The sequence below is a fragment of the Leptosomus discolor genome, chromosome 22 (genome assembly GCF_034619465.1).
Source record: "Leptosomus discolor isolate bLepDis1 chromosome 22, bLepDis1.hap2, whole genome shotgun sequence".
NCBI lineage: Eukaryota > Metazoa > Chordata > Aves > Leptosomiformes > Leptosomidae > Leptosomus > Leptosomus discolor.
The window spans coordinates 5,260,892-5,285,549 of record NC_141412.1 but is presented as its reverse complement, the minus strand read 5'-3'; the positions used below and the strand labels follow the sequence as shown (position 1 = coordinate 5,285,549).

General features: G+C 54.7%; 1 protein-coding gene across 1 annotated transcript in view; it reads right to left on the bottom strand.

Moving 5' to 3' along the window:
- The window catches only part of LOC104350293 (opioid-binding protein/cell adhesion molecule homolog), a 285,972-nt gene that overhangs the window by 81,970 nt on the left and 179,344 nt on the right, over positions 1–24,658 (bottom strand). Inside the window, exon 2 of the mRNA XM_086476882.1 lies at positions 12,154–12,238. Within this exon, the coding sequence (XP_086333008.1) occupies positions 12,154–12,238 (85 nt within the window). The remainder of the gene's footprint in view (positions 1–12,153; positions 12,239–24,658) is intronic.

Genomic DNA, 24,658 nt, shown 5'->3' with positions numbered 1-24,658 from the left:
GAGACCCAGGGTCTCCGGGACTGTCAATCCAACAGCAAAACATCACTCCATCACCGGTCCCCCCCAGGACCGGGCTGACAGTGACAGGGAGGCATGTGCCAGCCATGACAAGCAAAGCAAATGACACGCACGTCTCCTGCTTACAATAACAGCCCTTCCGTGTCTAATCCATCATATTTGATGCAGATCTCTTACCCTGAAGTGTTGTCAATGAGGATTTAATTTAGCACTAATTAGACAAATATTGCATGTTGAACACCCATTGATTATTAAGAGACAGTAAGCGCGGTTTAGCTCTGCAGCGTGCACGGACACGCTGTATTATATCTGGGATGAGGCTGGTAAATGTCTTGCTGTTTCTAATCATCAGATAGTAATTAACGTCCAATAACTTGTAACTTGGTTTATCATTATAGATTTAGGAAGGCAGTAATAGTAGTGTATGCTAATTAAGTATCAATTGATTATTTAAGGCCTATAAAGATTTAGCAGCTAGGTAATAGATATACACAGTTGTTCAGCTTTAATAACCATCACACAGCATTCTCCTGTACTATTAAGTTAGTGTTTAATGAAAAAGAGTGTTGCTCCTGAAGGTAACTTTTGGATGGGATTTTCAAAAGTGCTTGGCAGCATGCAAGCCCCTACCCAGAGTCCCCCAACTGTGAGGAACAGGAACAGAAGTCACGAAATTCGGAGCCCCTATGTTTTAATTGAGGCAATCAAAGCCCCAAGGCAAGGGAGGTGCCCAAGGTCATAGCGAGAGGCAGCGGCAGAGCCCAGGGTGCTCCTCAACTCCCCACCCGACATTTCGCATCTCAGCTTCTCTCACTCCACGCAAACCTCCGAGAAACAGAAACAAATTGCCAATTCCCTGCCAGAAAAAAAGCTTTCAGACCCAAGCCCGGCACCTGCTGGCATCCCACCAGCCTGCAGGGCAGCCTCATCCAAAAACCTGATCAGAAAAGACACGCACAAGAAGCTCACGTCTGGAGCAATCTCCCTCTAAATAATAACCAGAAAGGAATCAACAGATGTCAAGCAGCATTACAGGAGCCCACCAAGCCCTGCCACCCCCTCGCCCACAGTGCCCGCTCCCCACAGATGCCTCTCCTTCCCTGGATGTCCCCGTGGCTCCTCACATGGGGCCTGACCCCACGCCTAGCCGCAGTGATTTGGGAAGGCTGGGAAGACTGGGCTCCTTCCCACGTGGGAGGAAAAAGAAAGATGAGAGACAGAAGCCTCGCATCTGAAAAGGAAAAGATAAATGGCTTCTGAAGGGAAATAACCTGCTGGACTCAGTGGGTTTGGCAGCACCCCGCTAAGTGCAGCATCAGTCTTGAAAACCAGCTGCAAGCTCAGCAATCGCAGGACAAAGCACGGGTTTCGGAGAGCGAGGCCAAGCAGATATCAGAGCTTCTTCCCAGAGGGAGCCCCTGCCTGGGACCACGAGGTCTCGGCCACCCTCGACGGCTCCTGGCTTGGGGCGGTGGGCTAGGGGAGGGATGGTGAAGGGATTCAGCAGGGAGCCAGCATCACGGACGCGGCCTCGGGGCATCACCCAGAGGGACGTGGCTGCAACGTAATCCCCGCTCCGGGGCTGGCAGGCTCTGCAGTGGGTGCTGGAGCATGACACCCTCCGCAAGAAGGGGAGGAGGAGTACTGCTCCTCGGGACCACCGCCATCCTGCAGCAGGCTTCCAACCCAACCTTACGGACCAGCGGATATGCTCCACCCTGGACCTTCTCACACCGGGCACCATCGGATGGAGCGTACAATGAGACATCAGCAACAGCACGTTGCTACTTCAGAAACCTTCAAAGTCCCCGATGGCATCCCAAAACGCCAGTCAAGCAGCACAACAACGCTACGAACAGATACACTCGCACACCAGGAATCCTGCGCAAGGAAATTTAGGACGTACAGACGGTCCCCAAGCCCTTCATGCAGATCCAGCAGGATATCGTCAGCCAGCTGCACCCTGAGACTACTGCAAAGGCAGCTTCTCGTATCAGTTGGACAAGGAGCTGGGTCTCAAAAGCAGGGAAGCACCTTACAGCAGCCAGCCCGTTTCCTTACAGCCTGCTCCGAACAGTGGTTTCTACCTTAAGTTTCCCATCAGCTAGCTACAGCCTTGCTTGAGTCACTCTCTGAAGCATCTCCTGCTTCCCCCCCGTCCACGAGGCTCATGACACCGTCGCACAGAGGATACTAGATTAGTCTGACACAATTTCTCCTTGACAAATCTCCGCTGGCTGCGGCACAGCTTCTTGTCCTTTCCTAGCTGATCACAAAAATATTGCTTGATTGTTTGCTCCAGAGCTTTCTCAGGAAGGAAAGGGAGCAAACTCCTAGGACAGTTCCTCCTCCCTCTTCCACACCAGACATTATATTTGCCATTCCCCAACAGTCTGGAGCATCCCCTGCCCTCTCGGATGGGCAGCAGCGGTCCTGACATCGCTCCAGCCAGTTCCCTGCAGAGCCAAGCAGGAACGACATCGGCCCAGGCAATTTATACAGCAACTCCAGCAAGAGAGCAGAGCAGAGAGCGAGAGAAACCCCTCTTAAATAGTTTTGCAGCGGAGTTTACCCGTGCTGCAGCAGGCAACAAAGAGAAACGTCAAGAGCAATGAGACAAGGCAGGGGAGGCGTCGCAGCAGATAAAGGATTCTTCAGGTATGAGACAAAACCAGCTTTGGAAACCTCACAGAAGTGAGTTTAAAGTCTCCAGAGGATATCAATTGAGAGTCTGTCACTTGGTGTCAGGATAACTTTCTGGACAGCTCTCGGAGCTTGTTAAGCTCTGGCTCGGGCTGCATCTGAGCTCTGGTGGCAGGGCTGTCTGCTCGCACAAGTGCTGAAACGAGAGAGGAAAATGACTCGCCGAGTCCACGCGGCTTCTCCCTTATCCCTCCCAACATCCCCCCGCACGGCGATGAGCAGGGGGTGCTGAGCTGGTGCTGCTCCAAGAGATGCTCCCGCCCCAAAACAGGGGCTGTGGCATCTGGGAGGCGCCGGCGGGCGCAGGATGGGAGATGCAGGACGAGACGCAACGGCCCGTGTAACGCAGGCGGTCCAACCAGACGGTCGTTAACGGGGTCTCCGCACCGCAATCTATGGCTCCGGGAAGAAACTCGCTGCTTCCCCCACAGCAATCATTTCATCAAAAGCCCTGCAAGACTCCCGCTGTTCCCGCTAGCCCTGGATCCCTAACTTTAATTAAGTCCAAAGAGCCTTCTCGCAAGAACAAGGGAGGAGAGGGTGACTCAGACAGCGATGGGACCAGCCGATGTAATTATCATACAGTTAAGAATATTAATTAAAAAACAGCCCTTCCCCCAGTTAAAAAAAAAAAAAAATAAGCCAAACTAATCAATTCCACTTAAAGGAATATATGGGGATGAGGAGTAAGAGCAGGGAGGGTGACAGAGAGAGAGACGGGATGCGACGTGAATGCTAACAGCTTCCCACCATAGCCGCTGCCGCAGTAAGCCCCAGGCCTGGCTGCTTCCCACAGTTACTTCGAGTCTCCTTGGAAATGGGCTCAATCTTTTTTTCTACCTGCTGCTGCATCAGAGCAACTCCTGTGATCGCACAAAGGACTTTAAATCTCGGCTTTAACTGCCTTGATTGAATTAAATGCAACAACACGGTAAAGCAGCCTCTTCATTTAAGGCGTAAGCATGGAGGCTTTCTCTTCTGCTAACGGCACTCTCCCTCTTTCTGAAATGATGAGTTGCTCATGGGTTATGCTCTTTAAGAAAGAAAAAAAAAAAGTCATCTGATAAAGTGGGTTATAAAACCGGTGGTGGTAATAAACGGAGAGCAAGGAGCTTGATGCAAAGCCAGCAGAGAAGGCAGAAACCACTGTAGGGATGCAATATCTGAGCCGTGATTAATATGTGACCACGGGTGACGGTGGAGGGAGCAGCGCAGGACGCCACTCGCTGCGCTGAACCCGCGACGCAGGGGACACAGAGAGCAGCGCTGTGCCCCAGAGGGGACCTCACCCGGGCGGCAGAGGGGAGGGTGTCACCGGAGGATGACGAGTGGCGGGCTCCCCGCTGTCGAAGCCGAGGGAGGAGAGGTGCCTGGTAGCACGACGCCCTCTCGACTGCGGTCACCACGCGGGACAGGCTGCGGGCTGCAACCGAGGAGCAGAAGGGGATGAAGCCAAGCACCGACGTGATGCGACGGGTACAGCACTGCAGTGACTGCTTATCCTCCGACAAGACGACCGTCCCCTGACCGAGAGCTGCAGGGAAAAGGCATCTCCTGCACCCAGGTTCATGCCAGGAAAGGGGAAGAGTTGGGGAAAACTCAGCACGCACAGACGCTGCACAAAAGAGCTCAGAGCGGAGGGAAAAATGATGAGCGCGGTTGTTCTTCGCTGTGGTAATCCCACTCCGAACCCACAGCCATAACTGCCCCAAAAACCCTGGGCCACGCCACCCCAAGCCGGATCTGCAATGACCAACACTCAACCACAGACTCAGCACGAAGGATGAAGAGCTTAGCTCCCATCTCTCCTTCCAGAAAAACCCCACGCTCACCCTCCTTTCTTGGGACTTGCTCGCCTCTCTGCAAAACAGGGGGAACAGGGGCACGCTCCCGTGCCTCTCACGAGCCACAACACAGAGCGGGACGTGTTACGAGAAGGTGCCCTGGGAGCACAGACCATTTCTTTTTATCAGCCTCCATTATTAGGACATTAATGTCATCTCAGCTCGCAGGATGAATGCTCAGGTGCCCAGGAAGCACTCCTGGCTCTTTCCTGCCCCTCCACGGGAGCAGGGCACCCTGCTGGCGAACGCCCACAAGAATTACGGCCGGGTTCCTGGGCGCAGACACGGCTATCGGTTCCTTCTTATAAGCCTTCATTGTTATTACCACCTATTTCTTTTTACGTTCCTGCCAAAATACCAAACATTAATCTCCCTCGCTCCCTGCGGGCAAAACATGGGTAATTGGATTTATATGGGTTAGAAATTTGTTAGATTTTTATATATATATATATACACACACACCCACACACAGAGAATATAAACAAATAGGAGGTGGGGAGGCACTGCCTCGCTGTGACTGGTCCTGGGACTTGGGTACTAGCGGGCTCAAGCCAAAGCCCCTGCGTCTCAGCTCCCTGCAGCCACCATGCCCCTCGTGGTCCAGCCGGCCATGCCGACTGCTGGGCTCTGGTTTAGGAACTCATCCCACAGCGCTGAACTTCACACAATGGGAGTTACCAGTCGTGGCTTTTCCTTTGGTTCACCCTTTCCAATGCTCTGTTTCTTCCCTTGGCTCATTCCCTTCTTGCATCTGCCACTTACTTTTTCCCCTCCCAGCTTTTCCCCTCTCTTCTTTCACTTTCTCCCTCCTGGCCTCCCATCCCTCATCTCTCCAGCTCCAGCAGGGGCTGACACCACACACAAGCCTTGGTACACCAAGAGAAGAAAACACAAGCTGCTCTGTGCGACAGCTCCTGGGGTTTCCCTGCTCTGAACCCCCCCTGCACTGGAGATGGCACAAAGCACCTTATCGGCATCAGCACAATTTACTGATCCGATCCTACGCCACAGCAGTTGTTGTGCTCATTATCCACCCCCTCCATGGAGAAGCAGACTTTGAGACCCATTTGTATCCCGAGGAACAAGTCCATCAAGTGAGTATAGTCATGGAAACAACTCATTTTAAGCAAATCTTGGGAAATATTCACATGAAAACAGTGATATGTGAGTTATTTTGCACTGCAGATCCGACCTTGAAGGGTTCTGTCTGTCAGGCAAGACAAGACCTAAAACCAAACCTGCAGTAAACAACCCATTACAGGCTACGAACTGTTGGCAGGGGCTGTGGGGGAATTATTTTTCTCATTTTTAAAAAAATTTTAAAATAAAAAAAAAGAAGAAGAAAAACCAGAACATCCTAACCCTCAAAGTCTGCTCGCAAGGACAGAAGACGAAGTGATAGTCACCAAATCAGATATTCCTTATGAACTGTCTGCTCAGCTGCAGTATCTAAAGATTATCACTTAAAACAATATGTCCAGCTGTTGTAACAAGCATCTGTGGTTTAGGGCTGAGAAACACAAGGAAGAGGCAAACTGTGAGAGCAGTCAGGAGAACAGAGAAACTCTTTGGAAACCGGGACTGTGAAAGACAGCCACTGCGCCCCGGTTTCACTTTGCAGCATTAACACCTAATCCTTTTCTAGAAACAAAGACCCGAGCTCCTGAAGCAGCGCGCGTGATCCGGGGGAAGGACGGCTATTACCGCTTGCAATCCCGGGGAGTTTATTATCCTCGCAAAAAGATCTCGCGTACCCTACAGCGAAAGAATTACTAACGGTTCACTCTCATCCCCCGGAGCCGAGTATCACCGCTCGTAACTATTTCTGGCTAGCATCGCTCAAAAACTTAGCGTGGGGGGTGGCTTTTTGCTAGGGAAGAGGACCTTCCCAGGGCTTGCATCCTGGCCCTTGGAGAGGTGACGGCGAGTGACTCCTCCTCCCGCCGCAGTGCCGGACCAGCGCGCTGCGCTCTCCAAAACAGGCTTTTCTGAAGCAAAACGCCAGTGCTCTGGTTACGGTCTCTGTGTCAGCAAAGCTCTAGCTCTCTGCCGCTCGAGTCCGGTCCTACATCCCCAGCAAAGCCTCTCTTGCCTTACTGGCACCGGCCCGGTGGGAGCAGTGTGGGCAAAGCAGCAGCCCAAGCCTCGCCGGCTGAGGGTGAACCCCCCAAAGCCAGCCCCCCATGTCCCCCTCTCACAGCAGGGCTGTGCTCATTAGCACGGACAACCAACCTCTCCCCGTGCGACCCAAGCAGGCCCCCCACACAAACCAGTAAGCCCTAGCATGACCCGAGATGGGAGACCGAGATCCGCCCCGCAGCAAGGGCACTGGGACTAAACTCCCTCCAGCATCTCCTCCCGCGATGCCAAGCAAGAACAATGGCACGGCGGGGGGCGGTGGGGGGCTGAGAGGCTGCTCCAGCCCCACCAAGGTGGCGAAGGGGCACCCCAACCGGGGAGACTGGGCACCAGCCGCCCGGTCCCAGCATCTGCATTCCGGCAGCGACATTCGCCTTCGTGCAAGGGGCTGGGGTGGAGGGAGCCCTCCTGCAACCCCCCGACCTTTCTCCAACCACCCTTCCAACGGCTGCAATATTACAGTGAAATTAGCGGGCACTGTAATTATAACTATCAGGAGCAGATAAGACAAGTTAAATACCAGCTACCTAGGGAGAAATTATTATGCCAGCCAGGAGGATCCAAATGCCAGAATCCGTGGCTGTAATTTCACCGAGTCGCCAATTACCGCTCCGCCACGCAGCGAGCTCTACCTTGGAAACGGCAGGTATATATTTAGCTGCTCCAGAAAACTTTTTGGGGAGGAGGGGGAGGGAGTAGGGCAGCGATGGAGCAAGTCCCCGCTAATCTGCTCTTCTCTAATCCTCACGCTTTCAGCATTTGCACACACACACAAAAAAGCGGCAACTCTCTTCCCACTTCTCAGCAAGGATTTAACAGCAGAGACGTGGCTGCACTAACGCTTCTCTTCTCGGCCGGGTACCGCGGTCGCACGGCGGCAGGTGAGTGTCACGACCCCCATTACCGGGCAGGTAAACCGTGGGCTGGCGGTTTGGCCGAGACTGAGGCCAAAAAGTCCGATTTCCCGACTTCCCAGACCTATGCCCTCCTGCAGCCTGCTTCTGCTGGTTGTCTTTTACTGAGGCCTCCATCGCGTGCTGGGGAATAGACTGCGGTAGGTTATTACACACACTCACGCAAAATGCAGCATTGTCAGAAATAATTAAAACTATAATGGCAAAAATGAATGGAAGAACGGCGTCTCACGATGTTTTATTCTGGCTTTTTATTTTTAATTGGAACGGCTCTCGTACCCGCTAATTGGCAAAATACAGCCAGTCGGAGAGTCTTGGATGTGAATGAGCGAAGCTACCCTGGTTTTTTGGTCTCCTTCACGGACAAGCAATGAGGGAGGCTACGGGCTCGCCAGAAGCAAACAGAAAGGCGGAGGGGGATTTGACTTGAAAATCTGCCTTTAAATACAGTGAAAAAGCATCTCTGTATTATTAGTTTAGAGAAAAGCCTAGTTACACATCCCTAACCTTTTCTGTACAATCTTAGCACGACCTACGAACACTCTCTTCTTCTAATCACCGCTGACAAACTGCTGTTGGCTCCATTTTGCAGATGGGGAAACTGAGGCAGAGAGCAACAGAGGGGGGCTCCTCGGGTCCCGGTGTCCCCGCGGTGACAACCAAGGAGAAAACCCAGCGCACCCTGTCTCCCAGCTACTCCCTCCAACCACGGAAACACACTCGTTTCGCCTTTAAAAGAAAAAAAAAAAAAAAAGCCAATATTTCTTAAATACAAGCTAAAACTATAAAGCCTTGAAATTTTGAGCAGCTGTTGTTTTATGTCTTTATGAACTGTACTGATGCCTGTTATAAAAGGTCGGTGTGCTGGCGGCAGAAGCAATACGATCCCATTTACTAGACAGCCCCATTTTAACACCTCTTGAATATTTGCCACAGCAGCGGCGTTACCTGCGGTTCAGCCGTTGCCTGCATCGCCTTTGCGCTCCGGCAGCAATGCAGTTGGGATAAAATGCAACTCCCGGTTTCCAGCCAGAGCCAGCCCGCTGGGATTGCTAACCGTGCTGGGGACCTGCCAGCCATGCCCCCGTAGCAACCTACGGGACGGATGCCCGTGCCCCACGGCTCGCAGGGCACGCATCCAAGAAACATCGTGCGTAGAAAGCTGAGACTCGGTGGCACTCTTCCCAAAAGCAGAGACTTAATCCTCATTTCCACATCAAATCCCAGCTGGGAAATTAAAAACTGACCTTCTTCAACCTCCCTGTCCGTTACCAGTGCGTTCCTTGTTCTGCTTCGTGTCCCAGACTGGTGGGTAACACGGGTTACTGCTGCCATCTAAGCACCTGCCCTGCTCCATGGCAGAAGGTTTTGTATTTCACAGTCAGGTAAGAGGCGGCTTGGTTTTCTTTTTAATAATACACAGAGCATTTGCAAACTGCTTTGAGTTCCCCAGAGAGAAAAGGTGCATGCCTATTACGGCAATAGTTTGTTCTTACAATAAAAAGTAGTGGATTATCAACAATCTCTGCTTAAAACAGGGGAATCATTTGCTGCTGATGACCCAGAAGTTGCCTGTAGATGGAGCCTTAGTTTCTGCAAGCCTCCTCCGAACAAGGGTGGAGAGCTGGAAATGGAAGTGCCCAAAATCCAATACAGGAAAACCACAAGCAGCCTGAAAAGCCTCCAGGTTTCCTCCACCGCTAGCACGCGGTTCTGCTGCCTCTCATCTCCCCGCTTCTGCAATGCAACGTGCGGTTAAAGAGCTGATCTTGGAAAGCAAAGAGCTTCCATCAGCCCTGCCGAAGCCAAGGAGACTCGCAGGCTCAGCCCATCTCATGACCAGGCAGCAGCACGGTACAAAGCAGGATGGGAGAGCACTTGGCCCCTCCAGACCGAGCAGGATTGCGGCTAATTCTGCAAGTGCAACAAGCTGGAATTACAGGTCTTAGTTTCTCAAGGCCCAACTCATCGGCCTGAGCCTCGAGAAAAGTGCCATTGTGCAGGGAGGACAGCAGAGGACACCACATCTGCTCCTACTATGGGTGCGCAGACTAAGCGCCAGGAGAAAATCCCATCGGGGACCCGACGCTAGACATCTTAACCACGAGCATCACCCACACAGAAAGACTGCCCAGGGCAGTTTTGCCTTCCTGGCTCTCCGTAGGGTACCAGAGCCTGCAAATAAATACCAGCCGCATCCTCGAGACCTGTGGATGCTGCGTGCAACCCACGGCTGACGCTGCCCCTTTGGGTCGCTGCGTGCAATGCCTCGGCCACCTCCAGACCCCAAGGGAAGACTGAGAGCTGCTCGCTACTCAGAGGCTGCAGAGGGGCAGGAGCAGGGAAATAGGGGTGGGAGAGGAGAAGGGGGACCTCTGGGCAACAGCCATGCCAGTGGAGATGGGGAGAACTGAGGGCAAAGGGGAGCTGGAGGCCAGAAACCTGACCGCAGCAGGGAAAAGCTAAAAAGTTGAAGGGGTGAGAGCACGGAAAAGGTGCACTGGAGAGCCTGGGCAGGAGCAGATGCCGAGGGGGGAAACCGGTAGAGAACAAGTGCTTTTGGGGCACAGGCTTCCTCTAAGTTCCCCTGGGGGATGCAGAGTTTCCTACAGGAAGGCTAAAATACCCCACCGCTCCGGGGCTGGCTGCTTCACAAACATCTCCTCTCGAAAACAACACAGAAAAGAGGCCAGAAGCTTAAAAAAAAAAAAAAAAAAAGAAAGATCCAAGTCAGCCCTCTGCTGGCAGCAGGCTCGGCCAGTGCAGGAGCCGCGGGAGTCCCCGGGGAAGGGGCTCAGCCCCTGGCACAGCTCTCCCACAGCAGGCACCCGTCTTGCTCTGTCCTCCACCAGCATTGCCTTGGACAGCCCCAAACCCCACGCTTCACCGGGGAAACAAATTCAGACAGCGAGGAAAAGAGCACCAAGGCCAAAGGCATCTCTCTGGGGGACTGTCTTCTTTAAACTGCCTTGCTCAGTCCACCTCAGGTTAATCATCGTTGCAGTCCAATTATGAAGAGCACAAGGAAACGTGCCCTCAGCCCTCCTGCTGTACCACGGCTCCCAGTTACATGGGGTGATGACAAGCGCGTCCCAGTGGGTCCCTGGCTGGGACCGAGGCACAGGGATGCGCCCAGCCCAGGCAACATCCCAAAGCCTGGCAGGCGCCGTGGCGGGAGGCAGGCAGACGAGCGACCAACGCCTCTCTCAGCACCACAGACCTCAAGCCAGAGCCTGTTTCCCACCACCACATCACACACTGAATGTTTCCCCCCTACAGAGACCACCCCGGCCACAGAAAGCCTGTTTGACCCCCCACTCCGGTGCTCCCACCACCCCGGTGAGCAGAGGACCCTCTGCTCAAACCAGCACAAGCTCCTCATCCCTGCGACGGCTCGGCTGCTCGCAGAGAGCGTGACACGCTCGGCTCGCTTGTGCCATCATCCCTGTGCCTGGCTTTGGGAAGAGCAGCTGCTCGCTGCTGCTGCAGCCGTGTTATGCTCCAGGTCTGAGCGAGGGAGCAGCCAGCCTCGCGTCGGGGGGGCACACGCTGCTCCCTATGGCAGAGAAAAGCAGCAGACTAACTCCTCCGGACTCGCTCGCTCCAGACTCGCACCTCACCACCCCTGTGCTTCTTGCCCCAAGTCCCAGGGCTGTTGGCCCAGCTGGATTCGCCAGCTCAGGTCCTCCCTGGGCTGCCTGAAGCACGCAGAGCACGACCCAAAGCCCCAGGCACGAGCTGACTCCCCACCGCCCTCCGAAAACCGGCTGGGCTGCTATCTGCTCATCTGGCCACGCTGCTGCGATGTCTATTGAGAGCTGCTATCCCTACACGGGTAATGCACCATGTACACCTGTAACTCATTCAGGGGATGAAAAGGGATGCTCTGCTGTATTGTGCAGCACAGAAGTGGCCCGTCTGCATATCGGCTGCCTGCATTTCTCCTACAGCAAACAGCATAAGGTAAAGCATCCATCAGAATTCATAAGATGCACCCCTGGAGTAAAAGATTGATTTGATATTAACAGATTCGTGCAGAGACTATAAAGTGATCAAGGCGAAACACTGACACCTCGGAGGCATCGCAGCCCTGGAAACCCGCTGGCAATGCAGGCTGGCATCGGCGCAGGCAGTGCGGACCCCCCCTCCCCTCCCACACAGGCACACACGCACGGAGACAACTTTGGGAGCGTCAGGCAGCGCTAACTCACTGTCTGCCACCTAAGCCCCCCTTTGTCAGCAACTCGTCTGGCACCCGCAGCCCCCCGCCAGCACCGACGGCCGGTTGCCAGCCCCGCGCTGCAGCCCGCTCCCCAACATGTCAGTGTCGTCGTCCCCCCCCCCCCGGAACCGCTCCACCGAGGTGTCCCCTGCCACGATGGGGACGAGCCCCCGGGACGCACGCAAAGTCTCCAGCCGGTCCCAGGACCCTCCGTCAGCCCCGCTCGGCGCACAGCATCCCCCGAGAGCCGCAGCCAGGACAACCCCCCCCCCCCCCCCGGTGCCCCCCAAGGTAGAAACCCAGCTGCTCCTACCTGAGCGTGGCACTCTCCCCTTGCCGCACAGTCACGTTGTCCATAGCTTTGGGGAAGGTGGCATCTCCGCTGCGCACGGGCACTCCTGCGGGCACAAGGAAGAGCAGCCTGAGACAGAGGACGACTAGGCACCTCCAGGGCAGGGCTAAGCACCCACCGACCCCCATCCTGGGCAGCAGGGACTTTTCCAACAGGCAAAAAACACACCCGACAAGGCCACCAGGAGCGAAAAAGGGGTGGGGGGGGGGGTTGGGGGGGGGAGGGTGGGAGAGGAGGGAGGGAGGTGCGTGCGTGTGGGGAGGGGGGGGAGCAAAACCACCGGAGCTCCACGGAGATCAGGAGAGCCCCCGGCAAGGCAGCCTGCGAGCGCTGAGCCTGCCGAGCGGCATCCGGAGGGAGTCCCCAGTATCCTTGGGTGAGGGAGGAGGACGGGAGGGCTGGGAGGGAGGAGGAAGAGGAGGAGAGAAGGTGCAGAGCAAGAGATGAAGGTCACAGATGTGTGTCTGCTCGAGACGCTACTTTAAGATTCAGTTGGGCACACGCTGCGGAGATCTGGCATCAAAAGTTTATAACCCAAGGAGGAAACGTAAGTGTCTCTTGCAGGAAAGGGAGGGCGGCCATAAAAACAGGCTGGGGGAGCAAAACAGTTGGGTTGTTTGCCGGCTGTTGCTCTTTTGTTTAAGGAATAGAGGGAAAAGGAAAAGGAAGACGGAAAAAAACAACCCAAACCGAAGCCAAAAACCCAAAAGCTCCCCAAAATGCCGATTCTGTCGCAAGATCGAAACTTCCCCGCGGAGCTGCAGGCGACGTCCCCACCGCCCGGACGCGAGGCAGAGCAAAGCGGGTCTCCGGATCTCCAACACCACCCCTTCCCCGTCCCCGTTCAGCCAAAAAACGGGGATGCGGGTGCTCGGGGGAGCGGGCGAGGCGGCAGCAGCAGCAGCAGCAGCGGCGGCGGCGGCAGCAGCATCCCAGCGCCGGCCGGCAGCATCCCTGGGCGGCGCGGAGGCTGACTTCCCGGGGTTGTCATGGCAGCGGCTCCATCACTGACCGGCACTTTGGGCTCCCGCACACCCAGCACCCCCTGCACACCCAGCGCACACCCACACACACACACACACACACACACACAGAGGCAGGCGGGGAGCGGAGCGGCGCACACTTGGCACGCCAGCCTTTAACCCCTGCCGCACCGCGCTGCTGGGGACACGCCTGTCCCCACTCTCTGCCGCGGAGATCGCTGCAGGAGGAAGCCCGAGGGCTTTCCACCCCACCGCTCGCAACATCGGCCGCCAATTTCCTCCTTTGGAGACGCCCAGAGACCACCATTTACCTCCTGAAAGAGCAACCGAGGGCACCAAGACCGGCCAGTCTCTGTGCCTACAAAAGGAAACCAACCTCACGCTGCCATCTCCCCGCAGCGTTCCTCACGCCCAAGCCAACGCAGGGCGGACCTTGGGTTGGGTGCCTTCCTCCAAAGGGCATCGGCCTCTCCTGCTGAATATACCTGCCCCTTCCAGGGGCTAAAGGAGGAGCGTTATGAGCAGTGAAAGAGTTTTTAGCTATTTCTGGGACCCCAGCCTCATCCAGAAACACAAACGCAGCTGCTAAAACTGACAAAGAGGTTTTGCAAGGGTTTTTCAGCGATCCCAAGCCCAATTATCAGCGTAGTAGGTCCACTGTATAGGACAGCGGGACGCAGCGACCCTAAACACACCGCTAGCCACGGGCTAGCACTGCAGAGACGCGTGCTGGCTCCCGGCACCAGCTATGGCTGCAGGCACCAGAGGGATGCTCACTGCAGCTCGGATAAATAGGACAGCCTAGGAGGCAAGGGAAGCACGGAGCAAAGCAGGGCTGAGTTTTCCATCAGAAAGCTCTTCAGCTGCCGAAAAGTTGGCTTAACCCCGAACATGCAGGTCAGCTGCTCCAATGCCAGGCATCCTTCAGGGGGAAGGATGGAGAGGAAGGACACCCCATCTCCTTCCTGATCTGCTCCCGCCCTGGCACAGAGGAACCTTGTCTGCTGGTGGGGAGGGAGCAGCAGCAGAAAGGAGTCAGCACGAACCCATGGCAGCTCCCCACCAGCGAGACAGCCCAACCCTAGGCGCTGCTGAGCCTTGTCCAGCAGCAGGACGAGCTCCCGGGGGGGAGGATGCTGCAGGACCAGAAGCTCTGCTGGGTAAAATGGTGTTTACCCCTTGGGAGAGGAAGCTGCAGACCTAGAGTGTGCGCAGCACAAAGCCTGCCAGAACCGATGCAGTTCAGGAAAGGGGAGGTTTAAAGGGGAAAAAAAGCCTGTCTGCCCCAGAAAGAGCCTCTGAGGAGGCTAGAGAGACACGGCTACATGAACAGACGTAAAGGCAGGGCACGAACAGACAGACAGACAGCTGGGCACAGGTAAGCATATATGGGGCATCAGGGAGGGGAAGGAGAGGGCTGGACAGGGAACATTATACCTACTGATGTAACAGAAACCTGCCTAACTGGGTAGGGACCCAACAGCCTGGAACAGCTACGCAGGGGACTGCAGGTGACATGTCTCAACCACACTCACCCTGGAGGCCACTACAGGCATCCAACAGCGGGCGCAGGCAGCTACAGCAGCCTCTCCTGCCCTGGCCTTCTGGACCCCCCCATCACAAATATCTCCCAGTCCCACCAGTCAGGTTAACGCTACCTCCTGAGTGAGCGCGCTGCTGTCAAATGGAGGGAGCGAGCTAGGACGTGGGGGGGGAAAGGGTAAGGATAAAAAAACCTGGAAATCCAGGAGGCTAACAAAATCTGGATGCAAACACGAAGTCAGCAGACACGAAAGCAGAGCCACTTTGGGTACCCAGACGGTTTGCAGACCTGAGGTTGTACGGGGTAGTCATGCGAGTGGCTTCCGTTCAGGTCCACGTCTAAAAATACCGCCTGGCTGAGAGGGACTCGGAGGCTGGCACGGGCCCTGGAGGCACCAGGCATATGGCAGTGGCAGATCCTGCTCCTCACGGTGACATTAACAAGCCCTGACCTTCTCTCATCATCCCAGAGGCTCAGAAAGAAACTGAGACTGCAAGGACGAGTCCCTCCACCTCCCCGTCTCTCGCCTCCCAGCCGATTGTCAATCTCGGCTTTTATTAGTGGTGCAGTTTGGCCTCCCATCTCCCTCGGAGATTTCTCCCTCGTTGCTCTAATCAGGAGCTTGCAAATGTCAAGAGTACAGGCCTGGAAGTAATTAGTGAGGGACCAGAGCCCGGGGGCTGCGGAGCAGCTCAGCGGCAGCGCTGCTCCGGCATCGTGCCGGGGAGCAGCCTGCAGCCGCCGGGACGGACGGACGGCCACCCTGCATTTTATTCTTCGGCTTCGCTGCTGCTCCTGGATTATTTTCCCCTTTTCCACACAGTTCAGGGCATGCCAAGGTGCTCTCTGGGCAGCAGGAGGAGATGAATGCAGGGAGGGATGGGGAGACTCCGATGACAGTGTGACCCTACATACTCAGCCAGCAAGCGTCACCTCCCCAACTCACAAGCAGCCTTGGGGTCACTGCTTCTTCCGATAGAGCTCCAAAGAGTATTTCTAACTCCTTTTAAAACCAGACACAGATATTCACAGCTCACAGCCTTCTCACAAGCACCCTGCCTGGGTAGGGGAACACTACAAAGCACAGACCAGCGAGGTGCACTTCACCCCAGGAGAGCAACTTCTCTTGTGGAGGCCACAACAAGCCACCATGTCCCTGTCAAAGGGGAAAACACAGTCCTCACCAGGCAGAGAAAACCACAAATCTTAAGGGAAAGATCACAGGAAATTGCTTTTTTTTTTTTTTCTGAGATGAACTTTGGTGTCTCTAAGCCACTCGGCCTTGTTCGCAGCTGAAGGGGTTAATGCTGCACCCAGAAAAGCAAAACCTCATCAGAGCTGCAGGGGAGAGCAGTCCTTGGAGGACCTGGGCTTGTTTAATCAAAGAGCTAATCCTTGCTCCCAGGGATTCGCCCTCCAGCACTGGTGGAAGCGGAAGCTCTCCAGATCTCCCTCTGGAAACCCCAGACAAGCTTTTTCAAAGACAACAGCTCCTCTCCGGGTCCCTGGCTTGCAGACAGCTGCTCGGCGCTTTCGAAACACGGGGCTCTTCTAAGGCATCTCTCTCCTGGGGCGTGTGGAATTTCTAATCCTGAGCATCCTGGCCACACTATCTGGCCAAGACGTATGGAACACCTCCACGGCGCACAGAGCGAGCTGCGTCTTGTTGGTATCCTGCTACGTACAGATGGCGTCTGGGCTTCGGGCTATAAGATTTTTAACTAATATCTCTCTGCACTATTATCCCTCTTCCCTTTTCTCCCACCTCCTCTTTCTCTCCCTCCTTCTCTCCATCTGTCTCTACCCCCTCTCTTCTCCACCTTTTCTCTCGCACACTTGCAGCTGCTAATTTTTCCCCAGCATATTTGGCAATCCATCCCGACACCTCTTCCCCCACACCTCGCCGCCCTGCTTCTTGCTTTTCCCGTTGGCTGCTGAATATTCTCATTTCTTCACCCGAAAGCCAGAGCATGCACGGGCAGGAGGAGCACACACCCCCCGTGCAAAGTAGCACAACAGGGAGAACGACATATCCCAGTGCGGGGATAAAGCTGAGCAGCCACCGGCGCGCGGGAGGGGGGACACGGCAAAGCATCACCCCCTTCCCAGGATGAAAGCCTTAGGAAAGCCATTCACAGCTGGATTGACCGCTGCCCGGCCGATGGTGAACAGGCAGCTCTCCCCCTCTGTCACCCTCACCTCTCTCCAGCAGAATTTATTTATCCCACTTCATTTTTCCAGTTGTTTTATCTTGTTTTATCTTCACACTAAATCACGCTCTCTCCGCAAACTGAACTTTTATTTTCCATGCTGTTACATTTAATGCATTTTATCGCACGAATTTAGCAAAAAAAAAAACCCGCTGAGGTAATAGTGAAAAAAAATGCAGCCTATTCTTCAAATTGATCGCGGTGCTTGAGCTCGCCTGGGCAGAAAATGCAAACTCGAGGCTCACGCTCCTCACTAACACCGACGGCTGGACTGGCTTAGCAGTCAACGCCCAGTGAGCCCCTCCAACACCATCCTCGTGCCCTGAACACAAGCACAAATCCTCCCCACACCCATAAAATCCTTCCAAGAACATGCAAACCCAGCTGGGGTTCACGCCGACAGCGTGGCGAGGCGGGTCGTGGTTGAGGAGGACCTGCAACACCCACAGCGATGGCCGTGGGTTTGAACGAGGCTACTTCACACTTAATGCTCAACGTGCAGCTAAAAATCCCCAGCTGAACCAGAGACATATGGCACGCTTAAACTGCGTGTAAACCTGACAACTGATATTCAAAAAGGAGGCAGCTCTGAAGACACCCACCTTGCGGAGTTAAAAGCAGCCTCCCTCACTACACCAAATATTAAAGAAAAAAACCACAACTCTGAAAACACCCCGCACGCTGCTCAAGCAAACCTCGAAGGGGCTGAGACACACCGGGCACGGCAGAACCGCGTGGAGCCGTCACAACATCGCCCCAAAAGCTTGAAAGGCGAGGATTTAATTTTCCAGCAGTATTTCTGACAACGATCCAGGATTTTTTTTTATTATTTATTTTTTCCTAAGGAAAGCAAAATGTTAAAGACTTCCTTTGCGATGCCAAGATTTTTTTTTGTTGTTGCCATTCCTGTTGGTATTTAGTGCGCTTGGGCAAGTTTTCAACTCCCATGTGGTCTCTCCCTTAAAACCTGACTCTCGAGGGAAGGGGCGGGGGGCCGATTACAGACATGCGACATTTTGTTTCACTGCCAAACCATTTCCATATCAAAACACACCAAAGTTCAGCCCGCTTCACGGAGGACTTTGTCTTGCAAAATAAAATTCGCCAGCTGATTGCCAAAAGAGCACGACAAAAACCCCACCGCATTGCACAGCCCGTGCAGGCACCTGTCAAAGAGATGCTCCCGGGAGCCCATTCCCCAACATCCCACATCCCTGGGAAGCAGAGGAAAAAAAAACACACTGGGTCCAAAAGCAGGGAATTTGAGCACTGGAGAAGAGAAAGTGCAGGGTGGAGGAGTACCTTCAGCTGGGCTTCCTCAGGGTGGACGGAGTCCTGGTCCAAGGAGGGGTGTCTGCAGTCACCCCGCTGCAGGAGGGCAGGGCAGGGCATGCCGAGGTGGGGGGACACAGAGCACGGCTTTGCCCGTGTGCAGGATGAAGCCAAACCCCACTTTGGATAGTAAGCAGGAATTAAAAGCCTGCCTGCTTCAATACTACCCCCCTCCCCCCAAAGGACAGGGGGTTTCCACAGCGGGGCTGCTCAGGGGAACCTGTGCGTGCACTACGGGCACGCTGCAGCTCCAGGGCTGCTGGGGACAGGGCTGTAGGGCAGGCTGCTGCTGGGGACAGGGTCCATGTACCTCCCCCCCCCCAGACAAGGGCAGGGCAGGAGGCAGGTCTGAGGTTGCAAAATGCCCCTTCTCGCTCTGAACCCCCTGAGCTGCAGGGGACAAGGGACAGGGACAGGGGAAGAGCTGCTCCATCCACCCGCGGCCCAAAGTCCTATTTAGAGGGAAAGGAGGGAAAGTAGGTTACGAACAGCGGAGGCAGACAAGCTGCTGTAAACAGGGCAGCAGCGCTGCACCCTCCCACAGGCACTCGTCTGCTCTAAGCACGGCCAAGCACGGGGCAGCACGATGGCCCCGTTTCCCCCCACTGCCACCTCGAAGGGTCCCCCGTAGCCCCGAAGTGAGCGCAGGGGATGGGAGCTGGCGTTGGGGTGCCGCTGTTGAAGAGCGGGCGCTGATGGAGCCACGGCAAGCACGCTGCACGCACCCCATCTTCCCAGCCCCGGGGACAGGAGGGTGCCCCAAAACACCTACACAGTTTTTCCGCAGAGGGAGGGTCACAACCATTTTGCCCAGCTGCACCCACCTACCGCATCCCAGGAGGCAGGAGCAGAAGTCTATCACGCAGGCTCGCCTTGGCAAAATCATCTGCCAGCCTACAGAAAGCCAAGGGCCATATGTGCACGTGGGTCCCCACTGTGCAGGAGCATCTTAGGGTCCCCCCAAATCCTACGAATGAGCCTGACTCAGTGCTGGGAGGAGGAGGTCCGAGTTTGGCAAAAAGCCACAGCAAATGTTCACGTGCCACAAGCTGAACCCGAACCACAGAGAGAGGGGAAAGGGGGAGCAACCAGGAAGAGGCCATGCACAGCATGGTGGTCTCCAACTGAGGGCACTGGCCACCCCAAGGTCCAAGGGGCCAGAAGCATGGACAGGCCTGAAGGCACCTCTGAGATGGAGGAGTTGAAGATGTGTGGATAGGAATAAGCTTTGACAGCAAAGGAGCCAGGCTGGGTTAGACATGGCTTCTCCATCATTAGTATCATGCTCATGTACCACCTAATGACTTCTAACTGGGACAAGGTGCAGAGGCACAATCACTTTCCCGAATTAGTCCCAGAGCAGGAGAAACACAAGAAAAGAGGATCTTGGCTTGATATTGCTCAGCCCAGGCACACGATGTGCATTTGAGTCTTACCAACCATCACAGACTAGAAATGGAAAACAGGGCGTGGGATTCACTCCTGCCTCTTGGAGCCCCTCAGCTTCCCCCACCTGCCAAGTGGAGCAGGAACATTTCACCCCTCTCCTGGGAGCTTAACAAGGCTCATTTCATAGATGCTTGCAAAGTGTTTTGTGAGCTCTTAACTGAACGAATAAAAGCACAAATAAATAGATAGCACATAGCCCTGTTTATCCTGCTTCTAAATACGAAGCCATCACATAGCCTCTGGGCTTATTTACAAAATACAGAGACGCAGAAATGATCAGAGCGCAGTTGTGCCACCTACTCTACATGCACGAACAGGGAAACACCACACTCTTGGCTGTCCTGGGAGGGCCAGAAACAGTGCCCCCAGCAGACACGCAGAAGGTGAAAGAAAGAAAAATCCTACCTACCCATTCTCCCCAGTATGCACCGCTATTTTTCACACCTGGATGACAGGAGAGCCACCCATCACGGACCTGGCTGGGCTGACACAACCTGCTCCCACGCTCGGAGGCAGGAGGACCAGGCATCCCCCAGCACTGGCCTGGGCAACAAACCCATCCCTGTGCAATGCAGACGTGACTGACTGCACCCCCTGGTGCCCTGCACAGCCCCGCTCCGATGGGTTTGCTGGCCTGGACCAAACCTCAGACCTGCCTCGCTATCAGCAGAGTGTCCAAGACAGCAAGATTTAAAGATAAGGAGGGAGGGAAGGAGAGAAAAATTCGTCTAATTACATAAAGATGAACCTCAGGAGCTTCAAAACCTGCCTTTCCCTTGCGAGCAATGGCTTGTGCCCTGCAACCCAGGAGCTGAAGCACTGCCCTTCGTGCTCCGCCTGCCCACCACGCACCTCTCATCCCCTCCAACACGGCCCTCTCCTCTAGGGCAGGATGGGCCCCAACGGCCCCGGGGCTCTCACCACGGAGCAACGCACCCCTCGCCCTGTCTACCACCACCCAGGCGAGCCCAGCAGCCCGCCTCTGCCTCGACACACTCAATTTTCACACCTACACACGCACCCGCTCTCCCGAGGCAACCAGCCAACACACACGAGCCTTCACAACATCTCGCTGACGGGGCAGCTGGCTTGCAGGAGCTCTCGGAAAGAGGCAGAGGCAGGAGGGCTGGGAGCAGAGGGGAGCTGAGTGGGGTCTCGGAAGAACTGGGGAGGAAAACAGCCCCCGTTCCCCCTCCTTGCCCCTGCGTGCTCGCCACCGCGGTGCTGCGGGGCAGGTTTGGCAGTCGTGTTAAGCAAGTAACGGTCTAAACGCTTGTTCTCAGCCTGTCTGAACTACCCAGGCTTCGCGGGCTGCGAGTCCTTGGAGAAATAAAAATTCTCAGTATTTTCAGTCTTGCCCCTCTGTGGCCAGTGCAGACGATGTTTTTTTCACCTTTGAAATTCTTGATTCTAAGGGCTGAAGCGAGGGGAAAAAAAAACATTAGGTGAGGGAAGGATCTCGGTTCCTGCAAACTTCCCTGGAAGTCTGGTTTGAGCTGAGGGTAAATGCCAGCGCGGGTCCCTCGCTACCTGAACCAGCGCATCGGCTCCGTACGTGTCTTGCTGCTGATTTGTTCCCAGTGGTACCAGGCACAACAAGATAAATATGCAAGTTGCAAAGCCAGGCTGGGGATGTGAACATCTCCATCTTCCTGGGTCAGCCTCAATTCATCTTTCAGAGTCAGCCTGGTCTGAGCCATTCACTTCTGACTCCAACCCAATTCTCTTCAAAGCGCGGGTCTGTCTGGATTCTGGGATTAAAACCTGGGTTTGCAGCAAACAAAACTAAGCATGCTTTATGAGGAAGAGTAACCTTGGGGGAGGGTTTGACTGCAGTTTCAAAGGCTGAGCAAGGTTTCTGTACACAGCACTGACTCGGTTCTGCTTGCTGTCAGCAATCCCTGCTATCTCCAGGTTGCTGACAACCCGACAATCTCCGATACCGCAGTAAGGAAACGAGCTTTGCAAGCTGCAAAGCCCGTTATCCCATTTTGCAGAGAAAATAACAAGGTAGGAGAAGACAAAGGCACCCAAAAACCTTTGGGGAAAGAAGAGACCCTGCCCAAGGCCACCCTGGAAGCCCAGGGTCCCTCCAATGCGCACCATTCCCCGTGGACGCAGGGCCTTGGAGCAACCCAGGTTGCCACCAGGAGCTGGCTCCTCCACCAACAGATAGCCCTGAGGCTCCTTCTACCACATTCAGGGCCAAGCCCCTTCTACCCCACCAATTCAAACAAGGACGCATCGCCGCAAAACCACGACGGTTCCCAAAACAGCTGGCTCCGGTTCCAAAACCATCTCCCCAGGCTCGACGTGGTCGGTGCAAGTCACCAGGGTCACCCTCCCCATGGCTGTTCATCCCCAGGTAAGAGCATCAGATAGCACGAGGAGCTAGCGAGCCCCATCGCTCCCCCGCCCAGCCTGCACCTCCTCCCGTACGCTGTTATTAAAGCCGGTATTTGTCACGTTAAGCAGCTGTTCTAACAGAAAGCAAAACTGCGAAGAAAAATACGAGCGTTACAGATGGGCGGCATTTTCTTCCTAACCGCTTTATTTTTATTTATTGGCGCTGTTTGGGTTTTTTCCCCTCCCATCTCCTTCACCCTTTAAAACCACCCCTGCTATTGTGGCTGGCTCTGCAAGCCACCATCCTGATAAGCAGCCACTTGCTCACTTCTTCTGGACCTCACAGGCTCTCCAATTCATTGTTGTTTCTCTGTCACTACAAATTGGCACTTCTAAAGAGATTTCCAGGCCAAGCATTAACCCCCTCTGGAGCCCAGCCACATAAACACACACGTTGTTTGTCAAACGAGAGGAAGGCAGTCAAGCTGTAGGGAAATTTAAGTGACCTGTCTGAAACAGCACCGAGAAGCGAAGGCGGAGGAGCCGAGACAGACGTCCCTAACTGCCACAGGACCTTCTCCCTTCCTTCCAGCCCCATCTGCAGCCGAAACCCTGAAATCCTCCATCTGCCCGATAAATCAGCAAACGCAGGCTTCCCTTCAGAGCTAGAAATAGGACCCAGGAGTCCTGACATCACACGGCCATATTTAAGCACAAAACAAGGTTTCCTCTCGTTGCAAATTCCAGTCCAAACTCCTTTTAGAAAAAGGTTTATAGAGGTTTTATTTATTGTCAACTCCTGGATGATAAAATGAGGCCGCTACAAGTCCTATTTATTTCCCACCCTAGCAGGAATCGGAGGGGCTGAGATGTGAAACAAATGAAGGGCTCCAGCACTGACCCTGGGCTCGTGCTGGTTTGCAGACCGCTGGGTGATTATTTTATAATAGCTGATAGCATCTGTGATTTAATGCAGCTGTTAGAAATTAGCAAGGACTCCATCGAAAGCGTCCCAGTCACTCACGATAACAGGCTAATAAATCATTCCCCCAGTGCTCCGTGGCATTTATGGTTCTATTTTAGAGATGCAAAGCATAGATCCGGCTGCTCTCCTGGATTTATTTTTATTTATACTTTTAATAATGCAATTAAATAAATAAATTTAAGATGTTGTGACTCCGTTGCCAAAAACAGCACCAATGAGAACTTCCCCTGCATGACTTCCCTTCGTTATTTTCTCCCCACTAGCCAATTAAACGGAAAACAAATGGCTCCAAGGCTCCTCCAAGATATTGTTTCCTACGCACGGGGTGAAAATCTCACACCGCTGAAATCCAGGGGAGGCAGGAAGGGAGACAAGGGAAAAAGATGGGAAAGCTGGGGTGGCTTTCGCTCTGCACTCCACCCAAATTTCCTCCCATCACACCACAGTCCTGAAAAGCTAGAGGCCTCATTTCACGGAGGCACACAGGAATGCACTCACAGTTGCCCCAGTCTTCAATCACACACCAAACCCAGCTTTATCAATTTCTTACGGGAGATGATGTAGGGCATTCCCTACACTCCCAAAAGGAGTGTAGAAAAGCAGGAACTTCCTCCCTCCCTCCCCCCCTCTTGCGGCTGCAACCTGGGCGCTTAAAAACCTCCCCTGGAATGGGATGCCTGATGCCGGAGCAGAAGGAGGGTCTCACGAGGCTGCGCGGCCAGCCAGGCACGTCTGTCTCCACTGAACCACATCACGACGGAGCTCACCCCGCCCTGCCTGCATCCCTCCCAGTAGAACCAAGGGAGGTGCATGTGCTGCCTGGGATGATGTGCCTGGTCCAGACATCTCGCTCCGGAGAGAACGGCCAAAGGAAGCAGGAGCAGCACCGCAGAGAGGGAGCTAATCCTGCAGAGACAGACGTGAGCTCCAAAACCTTCCTCCTCCCTTGCTTGTGCCTTGCAGCACGAGAGAAGCACCGCCCTTTGCCGTGTCCCAAACGGCCCCACAAAGGTCACGAGAGATGCACCGAGGAGCAATGCGCCCCCCTCGCCCCGTCTACCGCCACCCTGGGCGAGCCCAGGAGCCTGCCTCTGCCTTGGCACGCGCTCCTTTTTGCACTTCCACACGCGCCCCCTCTCCCAAGGCAACCAGCCAACACGCACGGGCCTTCAAAACATCTCGGCTTGCAGCTCTCAGCTCCTGCCTGCGCTGGAGCAGGTGGGAGCAGGGAGGAGTCGAGCAGGGTCCCTGGAGCATCCTTGCATGCCAGGCAGAGTTCATAATGCACCTCTCCCGCTTCTTCCCCCCTAAATGAACTCCCCGCACCTGGCACGTCCTGGAATTGAAAACGCTTCAGGGTCACAGCTGATTTCAGAGGGCTCTTCTGCAAGGTTTCACCGGGCTCGCTCTGCACGCTGCCAGGGAGAAGCCAGGCGCACCCAGCTCAGCCACTTCAAAGCAAGGGAGGCAAAGACCAGGGAGCAGAATTGGGACGGGACCTGTCTCGATTTACTCCCAAGGGAGGTTCACGTGGGGTGACATTTCAAGCTTTTGCGGAGTCCTCACTGCTGGGTTTTTTCCAAATGTCCCTAAAACGAGCTTTACCCTGTAACGCCTC